This window comes from Nyctibius grandis (assembly GCF_013368605.1).
Source record: "Nyctibius grandis isolate bNycGra1 chromosome W unlocalized genomic scaffold, bNycGra1.pri SUPER_W_unloc_2, whole genome shotgun sequence".
Classification (NCBI taxonomy): Eukaryota; Metazoa; Chordata; class Aves; order Nyctibiiformes; family Nyctibiidae; genus Nyctibius; species Nyctibius grandis.
The window spans coordinates 6,433,841-6,448,917 of NW_027167473.1; the positions used below are offsets into that span (position 1 = coordinate 6,433,841).

At 46.9% G+C, this 15,077-nt stretch overlaps 1 protein-coding gene across 1 annotated transcript; it reads right to left on the bottom strand.

The window, feature by feature from the left end:
* Positions 1-2,915: 2,915 nt before the first annotated feature.
* NARS1 (asparaginyl-tRNA synthetase 1) lies at positions 2,916-13,727 on the bottom strand. Its single transcript, XM_068424396.1, has 15 exons — positions 13,626-13,727; positions 12,797-12,879; positions 12,526-12,591; positions 12,326-12,418; positions 11,839-11,928; positions 10,609-10,687; positions 10,143-10,213; positions 9,765-9,851; positions 8,512-8,733; positions 7,954-8,153; positions 7,711-7,846; positions 6,598-6,711; positions 5,740-5,871; positions 5,018-5,149; positions 2,916-4,434 (listed from the first exon to the last, which is right to left on the bottom strand). Exons 1-15 carry the CDS (start codon positions 13,666-13,668, stop codon positions 4,303-4,305), a joined length of 1,680 nt encoding a protein of 559 aa, XP_068280497.1. The 5' UTR covers positions 13,669-13,727; the 3' UTR covers positions 2,916-4,302.
* Between the last annotated feature and the right edge of the window lie 1,350 nt (positions 13,728-15,077).

Here is a 15,077-nt window from a genome sequence, read left to right on the forward strand (position 1 = left end):
GTCGCCGCCGCCGCCGCCCCCCGGCACCGCCCCCGCTGCCGTACGGCAGCGGGGGCGGTGCCGGGGGGCGGCGGCGGCGGCGACGGGGCCGAGCCGGGTGTCCCTCAGGCAGCTCTGCCCCGGCTATTCCCCACAGTCCCTGCGTGACCGTTACCAGAGGGCTCAGAAATAACGAGATCAAGCACTCCATGCTCCACACAAAGCCCCCAATCTAACTTTTTGACGCTAAACCAATAACGGCATCTCTGGCGTTACACCAGTGCTAAATTTTAAAGGTTTTCTGCGCCAAGCAGGCGTGCTAAAATAAAAAGCACTCAGGAGCGCAAAGGCGTGTGTCAGTCAGCCCAGCGCACCGGGAAAAAAAACACGTAAATCATTATTTACTGCTCTGCAGACTGAAATCTTCACTAATAGAAATAGGCTTTTCAAAGGTGGAATTCTGCCCCTGCCAGGGCGCAGCGGGAAAGCTGTGCGATAGGCACACGCGCCGTGTTTGCGGCGTGCATCATTTATGAGGAGATTTCCTCGGCGTGCTGGGAGGAACAGCGTTCCTCGGCTGGAGGCAGAGATCCGCAGGCCTGGATTTACCACCGGCAGCACCGCCGTCACAAACTGTGACTCTGCGTCCCAGGACGGTCTGCGGATGCTCAGGAATCAAAGTGGGCTGTTTGGGCGGCAGGAGGGGTCGGACAGGGAGGTGCTGCCGGCCCTACTGCTGACTTGCTCCAGGAGCTCTGGGGCTCGCGCTGCTGGCCCCAACGCCGCAGTGCTTGCCCCTCTCTGCCACGTTATACATTTAGACAGCAGCGTGGCCAGGAAGAGCTCCAGCCTGGGTGGAACAAGGACTAATGGCAGCACACAGACAGGGCTGCGGTGGAACAGCCCTGCACCGGGACAGGGCCTGACTCCTGCGTTGGGGCTCCTCGCTCGTCCGACATATCGGAGCAGGAGCGCAAAGCTTGCCTCGTAACCTCCATTCCTGGTAGAAACACAAAGAAACACGTACCAGAACTGTTATCCTGCACACGAACGTTTGGTTTGCATCCCACATCTTCTCAGCAGCAGTTTCAGTCGCTCCATGGACAGCTCGTGGAAGCTGGGAAGAGGCAAAGGCAGAGCCAGCTCTGGCCGCCCAAGGCCTGGCAGCACCACGCTTCTCCTCGCCCCTCCAGCAAGGGGTGGCTGTTTCGGTCCCGGCTGCCAAGGGATGGCAAGGGATGAAAGCTACGGAGGAATTCGTGATGGAGCCCCGAGGAAACTGCTGCTCCCTCTAGCCCCTGGAGTCCTAACGGCCGGTGAGACCAACGAGCTGCTTCGAGCTGCTTCGTCTCCCCCGGTATTGCCCACACACACAAAGTACTTGTATTAGTAAGGAGAACTTACTACCGTGAAACTCGGATGGGAAGGCCCTGGGAGCACTGCTAGCCCAAAGAACATGGATAGCAGCAAATGGGATTACATCAGCCCTGAATAAGAACTTACAATCAAAAAGCTTTACTGCCGGAGAGCTTGGAAACGAGCTTTCTGGAGAGCTGCCAGAACCTCCCAGGATCATCATCAGTTTTAAATCACTCAAGACATCATCAAACTCAGCAAATTTGTAAGAACACAATAAAAAAAAGAAATAAGACACCATACAAAACCACAACTGATGGAACACAGAAATAAAACCAAGATACATCTATCATTTTTCAATCTCTAAAAGTAATTTTTTTTCTTAATGATCAAAAGCCTGAACTGATCCTCGATGATAAATCAGGAGCTACACCAATCCTATCTAACAGAGCCAAGGCTTGCTTTGCAGCAGCATTTCAACACTCCTGTCGGCTAGGTTTCAGCGGCTACCTAAGGAACTACTCCTCACGACTCCACCAGTAGATCTACACAGGCTTTTGCTTAATTCAGGGATCTTTCCTGCACAGGTGGTTTGCCCAGCACCAGCTCTGCGCCACGAGCACACTGCGGAACTGCACGGCGTTCAACTCGACAGCAACTTTCATCCCAGTCACCTTTTAAGCTCCTTATCTGATCTGCCTCTTCCACAAGCACCTCTTAAGTCCTCAGACCTTCCTCTAGTAGCTCTCCTGATGCGGAGGCTTTTAACCTTTACAAAGCAGCTCAGCCCTGCCAGTTTTAAGGCCAGAAAACTCACTGCCAACCAGGGATGTTTTTCTAGCAGTATCTTTTCCCAAGCCTTCTTCTCCCTTCCCATCACTTCACACATCTGAAGGAAGTTTTTTATAAAATGTCTTTATATGCTCAGAAATTCCTAAATATTCTGAATTACAGAAGCCTCTTGAGTAGGGCAAGTGTGAGAGAGCGCTGCAGCACATTACTGTACAAGGTTTTCTTCTATTGTGGCTACAAAAGGACTGGGAAAATAGGTGAAAAGGGTGACGACAAAGAGAGGTGGCTAAGACAGCAAGCCATCCTGGCAATGCTCGTTCCCCAGAGCATCTTTCATTCATCCTCACACAGCAATGCCACAGCGGTCCCCAACAAACCCCAGGACATTAGATCCAGATGTTTGAGCTCTGGAAATAACCTCACTTCTTCCAACCATATCAGCTGGTGAGACAGATGTTACCTCTGCTGACAAACCTGTCCTGACTTTGGGCAGCCCCAGCTACAAGCAGCCAGCAGTCACGGCCTGCTCCCCCCAGAGCTGCTGCCTCAGTAACTAGTTATTCAGCACCACATTTATTCTCATTTATCCTCTCTAGGATGTTTCAGCTGGGTAGCTGAGGTGGTCTATCCAAATTATGTGTTTACTGCACTTCAGAACTCACTTTCCCTGTGCTTTTGCCCACACAAGTATTGCCTATGCCAGGGCAGACGACAGTAAGCAAATACCCTATAGACTAAGGGAAAGGAACGGATGCTATAGGTCAAGAACTACTGGCTTGCACACCAACTTATGTTGCCATAATTTATTGGTTGCTGATTTAGACCAGTTTATACATGTAACATGCAAGATGAAGGAAACCAGTCATTACAAAAACACGGATATCGCACAGCTCAACAGTTCTTTGAAGGGCAAACCCAGATCACGTCTCAGTGCAGGTAGCAAGTGATGCACCTACCAATTTTTTTTCTCTCTAGTAAAAGGAACTGCTTTATTTATGACTGAAAAGCATACAGATGACTCAACACATTAAATATTGCCTTAATCCTACTTGATTACAGCCAGAGAATCTGCTCAGATGCAGTAGCACAAGAGAACACGGAGCCAGCCAAGAAACACGGAACTGCTCTACTATGCAGACCTGCTTTAGCACGACGTGGGAAAGCACTGCTTGAACTACAACTCGTCTAGAGAGGACAGCGATTCAGCCAGCATACAATGCTGAAATCCAAACGTATTCCAAAGTTACCAGTTTCTTTGCATCTTCAATCAGTCACTCCTGGTTTGAAACAGAGAGCAGAACCTGGATTTGGAAGGCACCACGAACACCCCAGTGTCCAGGAGCTAACAGTGCTCTGACAATGTGTCCCCTCCTACTGTAATTAGTGCAGTGCACGGACCCACCACAGCGCTTCATCCGCAGGGATCAGGAAGGAGTAGCAACGCCCACCTCACCACCAGCCTCAGCATTCCTAACCAATAAATAATTTGGGGGAAAAAAAACAAACCACATCGCTTGCAGGGAAATTTTGTGCTCAATACTACGTACCTTGCTACTGAATAAACTCCAACAGAACTTCCATTAAAAACAGGAGGAGCTAAAAAAGTGCAGCACTTAATACAGTTATTCCCATTTTTATACTTTGTTGAGCTCTTCAGATGATGTCTCTTCATACCATTCTCAGAGGTCAGTATTTGGGAATTTAAAGAGCTTGAACTCTGGTTGGGCTTGATGATCTTAAAGGTCCTTTCCAACCACAATGATTCTATGATTCTAACTCCTGATTTCTCCAAGAAGAAGCCACAAGAGAAATTTAAAATTAAAGCAAATTAAAAAAAATAAAAATCAAATGCCCAGCATGTTTTCTTTTAAGTCACAGAAATTAAAAGCAGACACGTATCTTGGTTTTTAAAATGACAGCTTACCAGGATCTTTATGTTGACTTGAGAGCACAAATGCACCTAACAATTTTTTCTAAGGCTTCTTCCAGTTCATTAGTAGCATTTCCCTTTAAAAAAGGGTTTTGTTTATTTTCCTTTTCATGCCCTAAATTAATATTTGTATTAGCAACAGGTCGAAACACGTCTTGTTCTCAGACAGGCTGCAGTACAGCAGAGTGTATCGTTCTTTTCCAGGTATCAGGTGCTTGGCTTTCCAGGAGTTTATCAGAGGGAGGCTAAGGTTTGCAGCGCTGGACGAAGCGTGGGTACAGACAGACATCTCTGATATGGTGTCTGTTCAGAATCCACGTTAGGAACCGTTCTAATCCCAAACCATATCCACCATGAGGGCACGTACCATATTTTCTCTGTGAAATTAAAATCAGAGAGTAGATATTAAACATTTTCTTACTATTTATATTTTAATTGCACTAATACCACCAGAAAAAAACCCAAACCCTTCCAAGATTATTTTCCAAATGCTGAGGAAAACGGACTATGCTCTTTTCAGGCAAGATATTTGTGCTTAGTTGTCCTGAGTTTCCTGGGGCAGTGTAAGGACCAGAAGAGAAAAAAGGAAGGTGAAAAAGAAAGTCTTAATGATTCTTTTTCAGCCACCTCCTTTTCTCGTCCCCTTATAGTAGCTAGAGCTCAGCCAACCAGAGAAGACCAACCTCTCTCCATCTAACAACAAACATTGCAGAAGACGTTACAGGAGGAATACACCCGCACAGACCAGCCTAGAGAAGGTGACCTGGTGAGGGCTGCACAAACAGCCGCGATTTAACGGGATGGCAACTGTTAGCCATTGCGTTTTGCCAATGGTTAAACGATTGTCTACTTTGGGCCACCAAAAATACGTTTCCAATTTAGACTGCGTCACCTTAAAAGCAGTTTAAAAAAAATGAAATATCGTGTCTGACAAGCAGCACATCTAATCTGTTCACAAACCTGATCAGTGTACCAGTAGTACGGCGTGGGATCAATGCCCTCTCTCTTATAGCCTTCGAGCAGCTCGTCGCTGTCCCAGATACGCATAGAGCCGCCAACAATCTCACCAACATTAGGCATCAACACATCGACCTACAACACATAACGTGAGATCAAACTATTACAATTAAACTGCCTGCAGGAGGGGGAGGAAAAATAGCCCAAACTTAGAACTGACTTTGTGTAACACATTTTACCACGTAATTTTAACTCTCTGTGACAGGAAGGCAGGCAATTCCTTCCAGACCCAATTTACAGACAGAGTTAACTGACTAGGTTCTCCAACTTCATCTCTAATGCTCTTGGCCACACTGAACTGTAAAAAACACCCAACAAAACCCAAAACCAACACCCCAACACAAAACAAAACAAAAACCACACCACGAAACCACAAACCCAGCAGCATTCCTAGCAACCACCGCTCTTCCCAGCTGCCAGCCAGCCAGTGTTTAGCCAGTGCAGTCTCCAGGGAAGGACAGAAGTATTGGCAGTAGACTAGCACTTACCTGAGCTCACTATCATCTACCGACATTTTATTAGCAATTACAGAGATCAACAAGCCACCCCAAGAGACACCACAACAAACCCTGGTCAGAATTCCCCAAGATTTTCCTGTAGCACTTACTCATTTCATGCCCGCTCACACTAACACGTCTGCACCACTGTGTAAAATACCAACTCACAGACTCAGTAAGCCGGGAGTCATCGTGACAGCGCTGCATATAGAAAGACTTGATCTCTGCAGGAAATCGGCACAACAAGATTGGCTCGTTAATGGTGTCTGTCATCAGTCTCTCGGGAGCTTCAGGAATATCCTAAGATTAAAGAAGGCTTTATTAATATTTAAAACCAAAACCACTCCAATACCTTGAGTCCTACATGTATCAGGCATGAAACAAAGACAGTTTCAGACCACACATATCCACACATTCATCCTAATGTACCTAAATTTTTAACACAAACTTATCTTAGAAGAAACTATATTTATAGTTCACAAAGCAGGTAGCTCACAAAGCAGGTGTCAGCCCACAACGGGGGAGAGGAGGTAAGAATCCTTATTTCCCTCTGGAACCTTAAGTTCAGTGCAGTTTGAAGGCCTTTCCCTTCATCTCTATCATCTTTGATACAGATGGGAGAAGCTGTGACAGCAAAAAAACCCAACACACCTGATTTTGAGCTGCCAAGGTTCCCTCAGAGTATGCTGTGTAGACTTTGATGTTAACTATATCATCTCCTCCTAAAAAAATCTCATTTCTCTTAACCCACGCTTGCATTCTGCAGTACAACATTACTACACCTCCCAGCACAGTCTAGACAAAAATCCAGGCCTCACTCTAAACTCCCTTTAATGCAAACAGGACTAGAATTTCACTCCTTATTGTTACCATTCCAAACCAACCACAACAGATTCACACAGCGGCAGTAAGCCCAACAGCATCGTGGTCCAAACACACTGTTCTTCAAGGGACTCACACTCCCTGACTGCAAGGCAGTGGGATTTGGTTTGGTTTTAACTCCTAAAGAGCCTTGGAAAGACTTACTTCCCCAAACTCATAGTAAGTGCCATCTTCCTTCTTCACATCGTGTTCCTTTAACCACTCAATGGCTTCGGTGTAGTTCATTCGTCGGAAAGGACGTTTAGGGGGCTTGAAGCCCTGTAAGAGTAGACATAAAGATAGTCAGAAGAGCACCATTTCTAAAGAAGAATGCTTGTCTAGTTGATCAGCAAGTCCACGTCCAGACTTGAAGCACACACACTACTCTTCCCAGCTCATACAACAAATTACAAACAAATCAAGCTCAGTACTGAAAAGCTAGAACCAAACACAACCATCTCCCAAGCCCAGTAAAGCCTACAGAGCAGGTGCTGAAAAAGACAGCAGGAGAGAGGAGAGGGGAAGCATTTTCAAAGCTGTTTCCTTTTCTCTACGCGTTCATTGCACATGTAGGTGTTCCAAACTGAGCCGACAGCAGAGGTTCCATGGGCAAAGGCCACAAAAGACCATTTTTGCTTCCCTGCACACAGAACGGCTTCAGAACCCGCCTTTGTGACTGAGGTGGGTTGTGCTTCTGCTGCCCTCCACCTCCTGCCCCCTGCCTCAGCCCAAATTTAAAACTGAAACAGGTCAAAACAACAGGGATGGCTGAGTTTGTACGCGCTCTGAGAGAAAAGGCAGCGATGGAGATGAAGTTAGCAGTCTCTTAAAGCCATCTTTTTTGCAAAGGCAACAGAAGACAAAGGGTCTCTAACAAATTAAAATCGTTTTAGAGCTCACGTTCCAGGGTAGAAAGTAAAACACCAGTTGTTTCATTGCTCCCCTGTGCTCAATCTGCAAGTACCAGCCCATCAATATCACGAGCTCTGGGACAGAGGTTTTTATTCCACTGGTCCAGTACACATTGCAATACATCCCAGCACATTGCTGGCTCCTGGAACTTGCTAGCAGGAAACTTCTTCCCCACAGCCCCTTGCTTCTGGAAGAGTCATTACCAGCCTTCCAGCATTTTCATTCCTTTGATGTTATTTAATTATTATTATTAAGCAAGCAGAGCTCAATGCCATGCCCTGCCTTCCCCAGATAAACACGCTGATCAGGAAAGGTTAAAGATCATATTTTCTGGGCTATTCGTGACTGTTCCACACTGCTGCCTACCGGGTTTAGGTCATGCAGCAAGCCTGATGCAGGTGACTTCAAGACTCTGTCTACTACATCACAAACCAAGCTCTCCAGACGGTCCAACAAATCCTCAAAACTTATAAAAGGACATTCAGCTTCAATGTGAGTGTATCTGAAACACAAAGCCACACCGTTAGTGTGTGTAAAGTGTGTTACAAAGTACACTGCTTTGTAAGTTCACTTATACACAAACAGCAGAGGAGTGTACTCTCTCCATACTCTGCCAAGTGCCTGCGGGTCCTGGACTGCTCAGCTCTGTACGACTGAGCAACACAGAAAACATCTCCTAATGCTGGAATGCAGGTCTCCAGATAGAGCTGGGAGGACTGTGTCAAGTATGCCTCTTCACCAAAATAATCCAGTTTGAACAGGGTTGAGCCTCCTTCCACCTGCGTCTGGACTAAGGTTGGTGGTGTGACCTGTGAAAGAACAGGACTGTCATTACTTGAGTGAAGAATTAAGCACAAAGATGACAACACGTGAGAGCAGTGACGTTAAGGCACACTCTTCCAGAACACCATCCACAAAGCTTCTGTATGCACGCATACAAGTGCTGCAGTCTGATATCCTTCAGCTTGTTAAAAAGAGGTGTGCAGGCTGTTTGTGAATCACACTGTAACATACACACGCCTCAGAAGTGTCTACACACCTTTGAGAGCTGTCTGTGAAAGCAATCAAATAGTTTCCTAAGAAAGAGCTTTTCTTTTGCCTCTTTCAGGTCAATTAGAAAGTCTACAAGCCTTGTAGTCACTTGCTGATGAGGGAAAACACACTTACTTCGTAATATCCATTGGCAAAGAAATGATCCCTGAAGGCCTGCACTACCATGGAGCGCACCTTGAAGATTTTGGACATGTTCTCGCCTCGAATCATCATGTGCCTGTTGTTCAGTTGCACATCAACCTCCGAATCCTCATTGAGTAGATTGTCAGCCCCTCCTGCTGGGGCCAGACCAATAAGCTCCCAGTAATCACAGTTCAGCTCGTGGCCTCCCGGAGCCTGACAATTTGAAAAGAAACAAAAACGTCATAAGTCCACTTTTGGCCCCTCGGATGTCACCATCTGGCATCGTGGCAGAGATGTTAATCCAGTTTAAACCAAAGATGCTAAAATCCTAATTGCAGTATTTTCAAAGTGACTCCTTTGTAAGATTTAAACAGAACGTGGCCTGAGCTTGCTTGCTGTTTCTGCATGACAAGTTTTGCAACACAGACACAAGTTACTCTTGTCTTTCAGTCACCTCTTAATAACTAAGACAGAACTCTTACAATAATTTTCAATAAATATCCTGATATAGGCCTGCATGCCCTGATGAGTGCACTGAGTTGCTGTCACAGATAATGGTTCCTAAAAGCTTCTCTCCTGCCTTCAGTCTGAATCCTTTTTATGGGCCATCTTTCATGCATAGCTGCTTGACAGGGCTTTAGCCCTAACTCCAGACTCAATTTTCCAAACAGTAGCAGTGTGTAGACCCAGACTGGAATGAGAGGCACAAAGCATAAGCACCATCATATGTTGAGACATAACATCACACCTGCCCAGTCATTAGTCTGAGACCACCACTATAAACGAAGTTTTGCAAAGTAACTTATAGTAACTGCCTAGTTCATACACCTGCCAGGTTATGGGGGACAAATACAACGTGGTGAAGAGCCCACAAACCCATCTCAGTAAAAGAAGAGAGCTAATCCCAAATTCTTGGCCTCACAAAATAAAAACTGACTAAACCACTTGTTAAGGAAAATAAAGCTATGTTGTTTATTCAACATAGTCTTCCACTGTTATATTCTAGGAAATATCTATGGGATGTATCAGCAGAAAATGGTTTCAGGCAACAGCAGAACAGTCATATAGTTCACCTGTCACACACTGAACTGTGACAGCACCAGCTTTGGGAGGTTTGTTCCTTTCTCTAAACCAAATTCCCACCGAAATAATCTAACAGTTATTTCCAGCTCTGTTTCTCCTTCCACCGGGAAAACGATAAGCTGTTGTAGAGGAGGAGAACCCAAACACACTCACTGCCGTACCTGCTTGCCTTCAGGAACGAGGTTCAGCGTGCCGTACACTGCAACACTGCTCTCTGTAGAGAGGATCAGCCCGTTGTAACACTGACACTACAGAGAGGGAGACAAAGGCAGAGTTAAGGTAATTTCTTATTTTTAGTTCTCCTACGGCATCTACTGGAGTCATAGACAAGATTAACTCATAGTCACTTCTAAATAGTTCTCACATTGACAAAAAACCTCCAGGGGTAGGAGATAAAATTTAACAATACCACAACTTGATCAGTAGGTTTAGGAGAACTTCTAGGAGAACTTCCAGTCATCCATATAACAGAAAAACAGATGAGGTACGAACACTTCACTTATTTAATGACAGAACAGAATTCAATCATCACAACTTACCAGTTCATCTGAAAGGACACACTGAAGAAAACCTGTGCCATCTCTCAAAACGATGAACATCAAATTTTTTCCTAGTTAAAGAGAGAAGAAAAAAAACCCAGAGCCTCAGCTTTATTCACCGACCCATTTGAACAAACCCACTCCCAAGACACACTAATCAGTGACGTGCATATTATTAAAGGACTGTGATCACATTCTTCCATTTTAAAAACCAAAGACGCTCCAGGTAAGCACTGAGGCGTTAGCACAGTTACAGAAGCCTTTCACAGAGCTGGGGTTTGCATAACAAAGTTTCAACAGACATAAGAGCTAAGCGTGCTCCAACCTCAACAGGGCTGGGATTGCACCGCCACGCCACGACCTCCGATGTCCCTCTGCTCCTGAGGGACTACAAGTCTGTAGTAGGCTACTGGACTTGTTCCATCTCTCTGCACAGGTCAGTAACTTCTCAATGCTTGTGGTTTACCTTGCCTCCGTAATCTGTGAATCCAGCCAAAAATCTTCACTCTCTGGCCTCTGTAAGCCTCCAGAGCATCGATCTTTACCTGTAAAAGAGGGAATAAAAGCAAATAGAGAAATGATTCATTATTTAGATGGTGTTTCACCCAGGGCACAGGCACAGCTGTCCACCCTGCACCGCTGCTTAGTAAGTAGAGTATTTGGGCCAGGACAGGCAGTACATCAAGACAGCACTTCCAGACTTCATATCGAGTCCTCTCTATCTCACAGGCTTACTTTGCCACGTAAAACTATGGACTGTGACAGCTTTTAAAGCAGCTCACTCTGCGTCTGACCAACAGGAGAGGCGAGAACACGTAACGGCTCACACCTTAAGCCTCGAGTACTCGGGTACTCCTGGAAATCCAAGGTGCATTACATCACCAAAGAACCTGGAAAGGATGCCCCAGGCACATTTTCTGGCACTCTGATCATGCTCTGGAATAATTTCTAAAGACACTGAATGGATGAGTTCAGTTAGTAGCCAAAGCAGCGGAGGACCTGGGTCCAACAGAGGTACGTCCAGACACGTAGCTGAGGTGCTGACACTGCCATAGTCAGAACAATTAACCCAGCAGGCACCTCAAAATGGAGCACACCCCAGGCAGTGATGGACTGCTACAGTGCACACGACTAGAAGAGCCTGTGATTTCAGCACAGCTGGGCCTGGCTGCCCCTTTCCCAAAGAGCAGCCATGAGAGCTCAGGGCTCCAACCAAAACCACCTCCTACATGTGTAGGTAGAAACCTCTTCATCACAGAGCAACACGCATAACATCTGCTTACTGAGCTAAGGACTGCACCAAATCACCAAATCCAGCAGGACTCCTCACACAGCCAAAGAAGAACATGTCTCAACAACTTCTACATCCTCTCGCTCCCCACCACTACCATAATAAACAAAGCAAAACTAAGGAACTTTTTCAAACAGCAATATGGTCTCTACCAGCAGACAAACACAGACACAGAGGTCTGATGCATGAACTAAGAAGGTTCAGATACCCACCAAGTGCACGAGAAAGAACAAAGTCTATATCCTAGAGGACACGGATAACCAGAAAAACAAAGTTATGTTTATGGACAGCAAAAAGAGAGTGGCCTTCAAGAGCTGCCAGAGCCACAGCGCAGAGACAGACTCCATCTTTGTGCAGACAAGACACGACACAGGCCCTGTACCAAGCGCACCAGATCTTACTTACACATTTTGGCTCTGGAAGACTAGGATCATTCTTGATAACAACTTTCTTAGCTTCCTCCAGATTCTTCTCTCTTCTCAAGAGATCTTCTGCCTGGTGTGGAAAAAAAAAATATTAAATCCCTGTAACCAAGCTTTGTGTACTCCTCACAATTACTGGTGACCATAATGTAGGCTTACAGACACAGATGTCATAAAAAGCCTTGACGCTACCCTGCTGGGGCCTAAACCTGCCCTAATTCAAGGCCAGGATGAGAAACAATGCGTGGATGCATTGCAGATTGCAATTATTCAACTCACGCAGGTTAAGCCTTTTGCTTGTCCTAATCTGAAGGAAGGCAAGTTGTAAATAACATGTATATAAAACAATGACACGGATAAAGAACAAACTGAAGCTTTTTTGGAGGGGCAGGAACGAGAACGACACTGTTTAATGTTTTTAGAAAAGAAAGGTGGCATGCTCCCTCCAACCTGGCATCATCTGCACCTACCTCCTTCTTCTCCTTAGCTTCATTCTTCATCTGTTCCCTGTGCCACAGCTTTTTAACGTTTTTCATCTGCGACTTTGAAATAATGGCCCATCTCTAGATCAATCCAAGGAGAGAGCAGAAGATAAAAGATTACATTTGTGTCCCTTCACACAAAGAAGCATTAAAATAATTTCCACCAGGAAGCTCTAAAGCTACAGCACCTCGTTTTCTTTTTGTGAATCCACATAAACAGTAGGAAACGGTTCCTTCCCTGCTGTCATCAAAGCCTAAAAAGAGGGAGAAAACAACAGGATCAACAGCTCTGCAAGAAAGCTAAAGTCATTGTAAAGGGACCAAGCAGACATCCTACTTCTGATCCTGCTGGTCAGAGCTGCAAAAATTGGTATAAAATTTACATTTAGCAATACAAGGCCAACCACTCGTCCTAGAGCACACTCCTCAAAACGAACAGCAGACGCTTTCCATCGTTACCTTCAGAACAGTCTTGAATGGTTTCTTTTGGGTCCCATCACCAGTGGCATCATTGCCCTCTCGTTCAGAAACATACAGCTCTTCTGCAATGCATGACAAAGGCAATTACTCAACAGAAAAAAATTATCAGCTCTGGAAACGGTCAGGAAGAAACTGGACAAACATAAGGATATAAAATTTTCCCAGCTGTCAGCAGCGATAAACCTTCACAAACAACCAGTTAATGAGACAGGGTAAGAATTATTTAATATTTTCCATTCTAAAAATCAATCCGTGTGGTAAATGCGTTGGGCTAAAGCCTTACGGGCTCCTAAGTCACTGAACTGACAGTCACTGGCTGCCATCAGGACCCGAAAAGGAAGCAGCCTTTTACAGAACCAGCTTTTCCTCGGTAAGCAGGGAGGGAGCGAGGGGAAAGGTGAGAGCGCTCCGGTCAGCGCTTGGCTCACCCGCAGCCAAGAAATGAATCACAAGTTAAAAGCACAGACAACACTCCCTGCTCCTGCCCGGACAGCAGCCGGAGCCCCAGCGCGGGGTCCCTGCGCTCCGCAGCCCCCCAGCCCCACCGCCATGCCCTGCCCAGGCCCCCGGCCGCCAACGCCAGCCTCCCCGCTCCGCCCCAGCGGCCAGGGCTCGGGGCACGCACAGCCCGGGCCCGACGGCGAGGCCCCCGCGGGCCCGCACTCCCGCACGGCGCTCAGGCCGCCCCGCCGCTGCCGCCATCTTCTCCCTGCGGCGAGGGGCGCGGGCCGGGCCCAGCCGCACCGCGCAGCGCTGCCCCGCCGGGGCACGGCCGGGACAGGGCGCCGCAGCGGCCGCCCGGCCTCACCCAGGACGAGCGCCGCCGTCCGCCCCAGCACCTCCGCCGCCATGGCCGCAGCCCGCAGTGCAGCGGCGCCCGCCGGAAGTGCCGTCACCGCGCTTCCGCCGCGCCCAGCTGAGCCAACCCGCCGCCGCCTTGCATCAGCCGCCCCGCCCCGGGGGCGAGGCTCCGCCCCCGCGCGCTGACGCACGGCACGTACGGGGCGGGGCCGGAAACGCGCCACCGCGCGCAGAGATTGCGTCATGCGCGCGACAGCCCGGGCCCTACCCCCGCTCTCCTAAAGGCCCCGGGCCCGGTGCTTCCCCCCCGGGAAGAGCGCATCCCTCCGGCCGCGCAGGAACGAGCTCAAAGCCTGCTCGCTTTCAAGCTCCCTTCTCAGCTACTTCTTAAGTTCTTGGTCACCCTTCAAACAAACAAGCCTTAGCTAGAGCAAAGTCACGACTCGCTGAAGCCAAACAATCATTAGCTATTACAGATAGCTGTCTTTAGTAAGTCTCATTAGAAATAAAAGGACTGTCCCTCCCCAATTTACATATTTAATACTAAAACATTCCACCTGGTTTTAGAGTCCAACACATGGTAGTGGTTTGTTTTTTTTTTAAGACCAACCCCATCCATCTCAACGAGAGATTAGTTATCTCCATTTCCTACTTAAACTCCTCTCACACTTCTATTCTTACCCATATAGTTACTAGAAGAGAAGCTGTAAACTTCAGGATATTTATTTGCATTAAATTTTTGAAATGTACATTCCATTAAACAAGAGCTGTATATCATGATTTTTACTATAAAACCATTTCAGGAATCAACCTTAGTCAGGAGTCAGAAGGAGATAAAAGTGAAACATCCGTACATCTCAACTTGAAGAGTAAAAGTATGTGCAAATATAGAGAGACACTCAAAAACACTTTGTACATTGTAAGAAATGACCCACTAGTGAGTGAAATATGTTCCTTGTAGAAGTGACCGTTCCAGTTACCCATTACTGACTGCTGTGTCCAAACCTGAAATGACCAAACCTTGGGCAGCTCAAAGGGCAGCTTCCCAGAGATCTGTTTGCAAATATACTCTGTGAGTAGACACAAACGTATTCTAGAGTTGGAAGGAGAGACAGGCAGAGAGACAGAGAGCAAGTGAGAAAAAAACCTGTTAACTGTTGACTCGGATCTCTCTGTTGCAGGGGAAATCCAGGGACAGGCTAGGAAAGGAACAAAGGCCTGTCACTAAGAAGATGCAAAGAACGATCTCTCTCCATTTAGTGCAGCAAGTTGTAGTCAACTGTTGAAGAAAGGAACAGAAACCACACCTACGTATCAGCATTCCTAATAAAATCTGACACTGACTGAAGCTTATCACCAGATAAACCTTAATCTCAGCAGTACAAGCTCAGATGAGAGCATCTAGGGCCCGCTCAGAAGACTGACTGTCTGATTTGCCGTTATGACTGCGCGGTTGGAG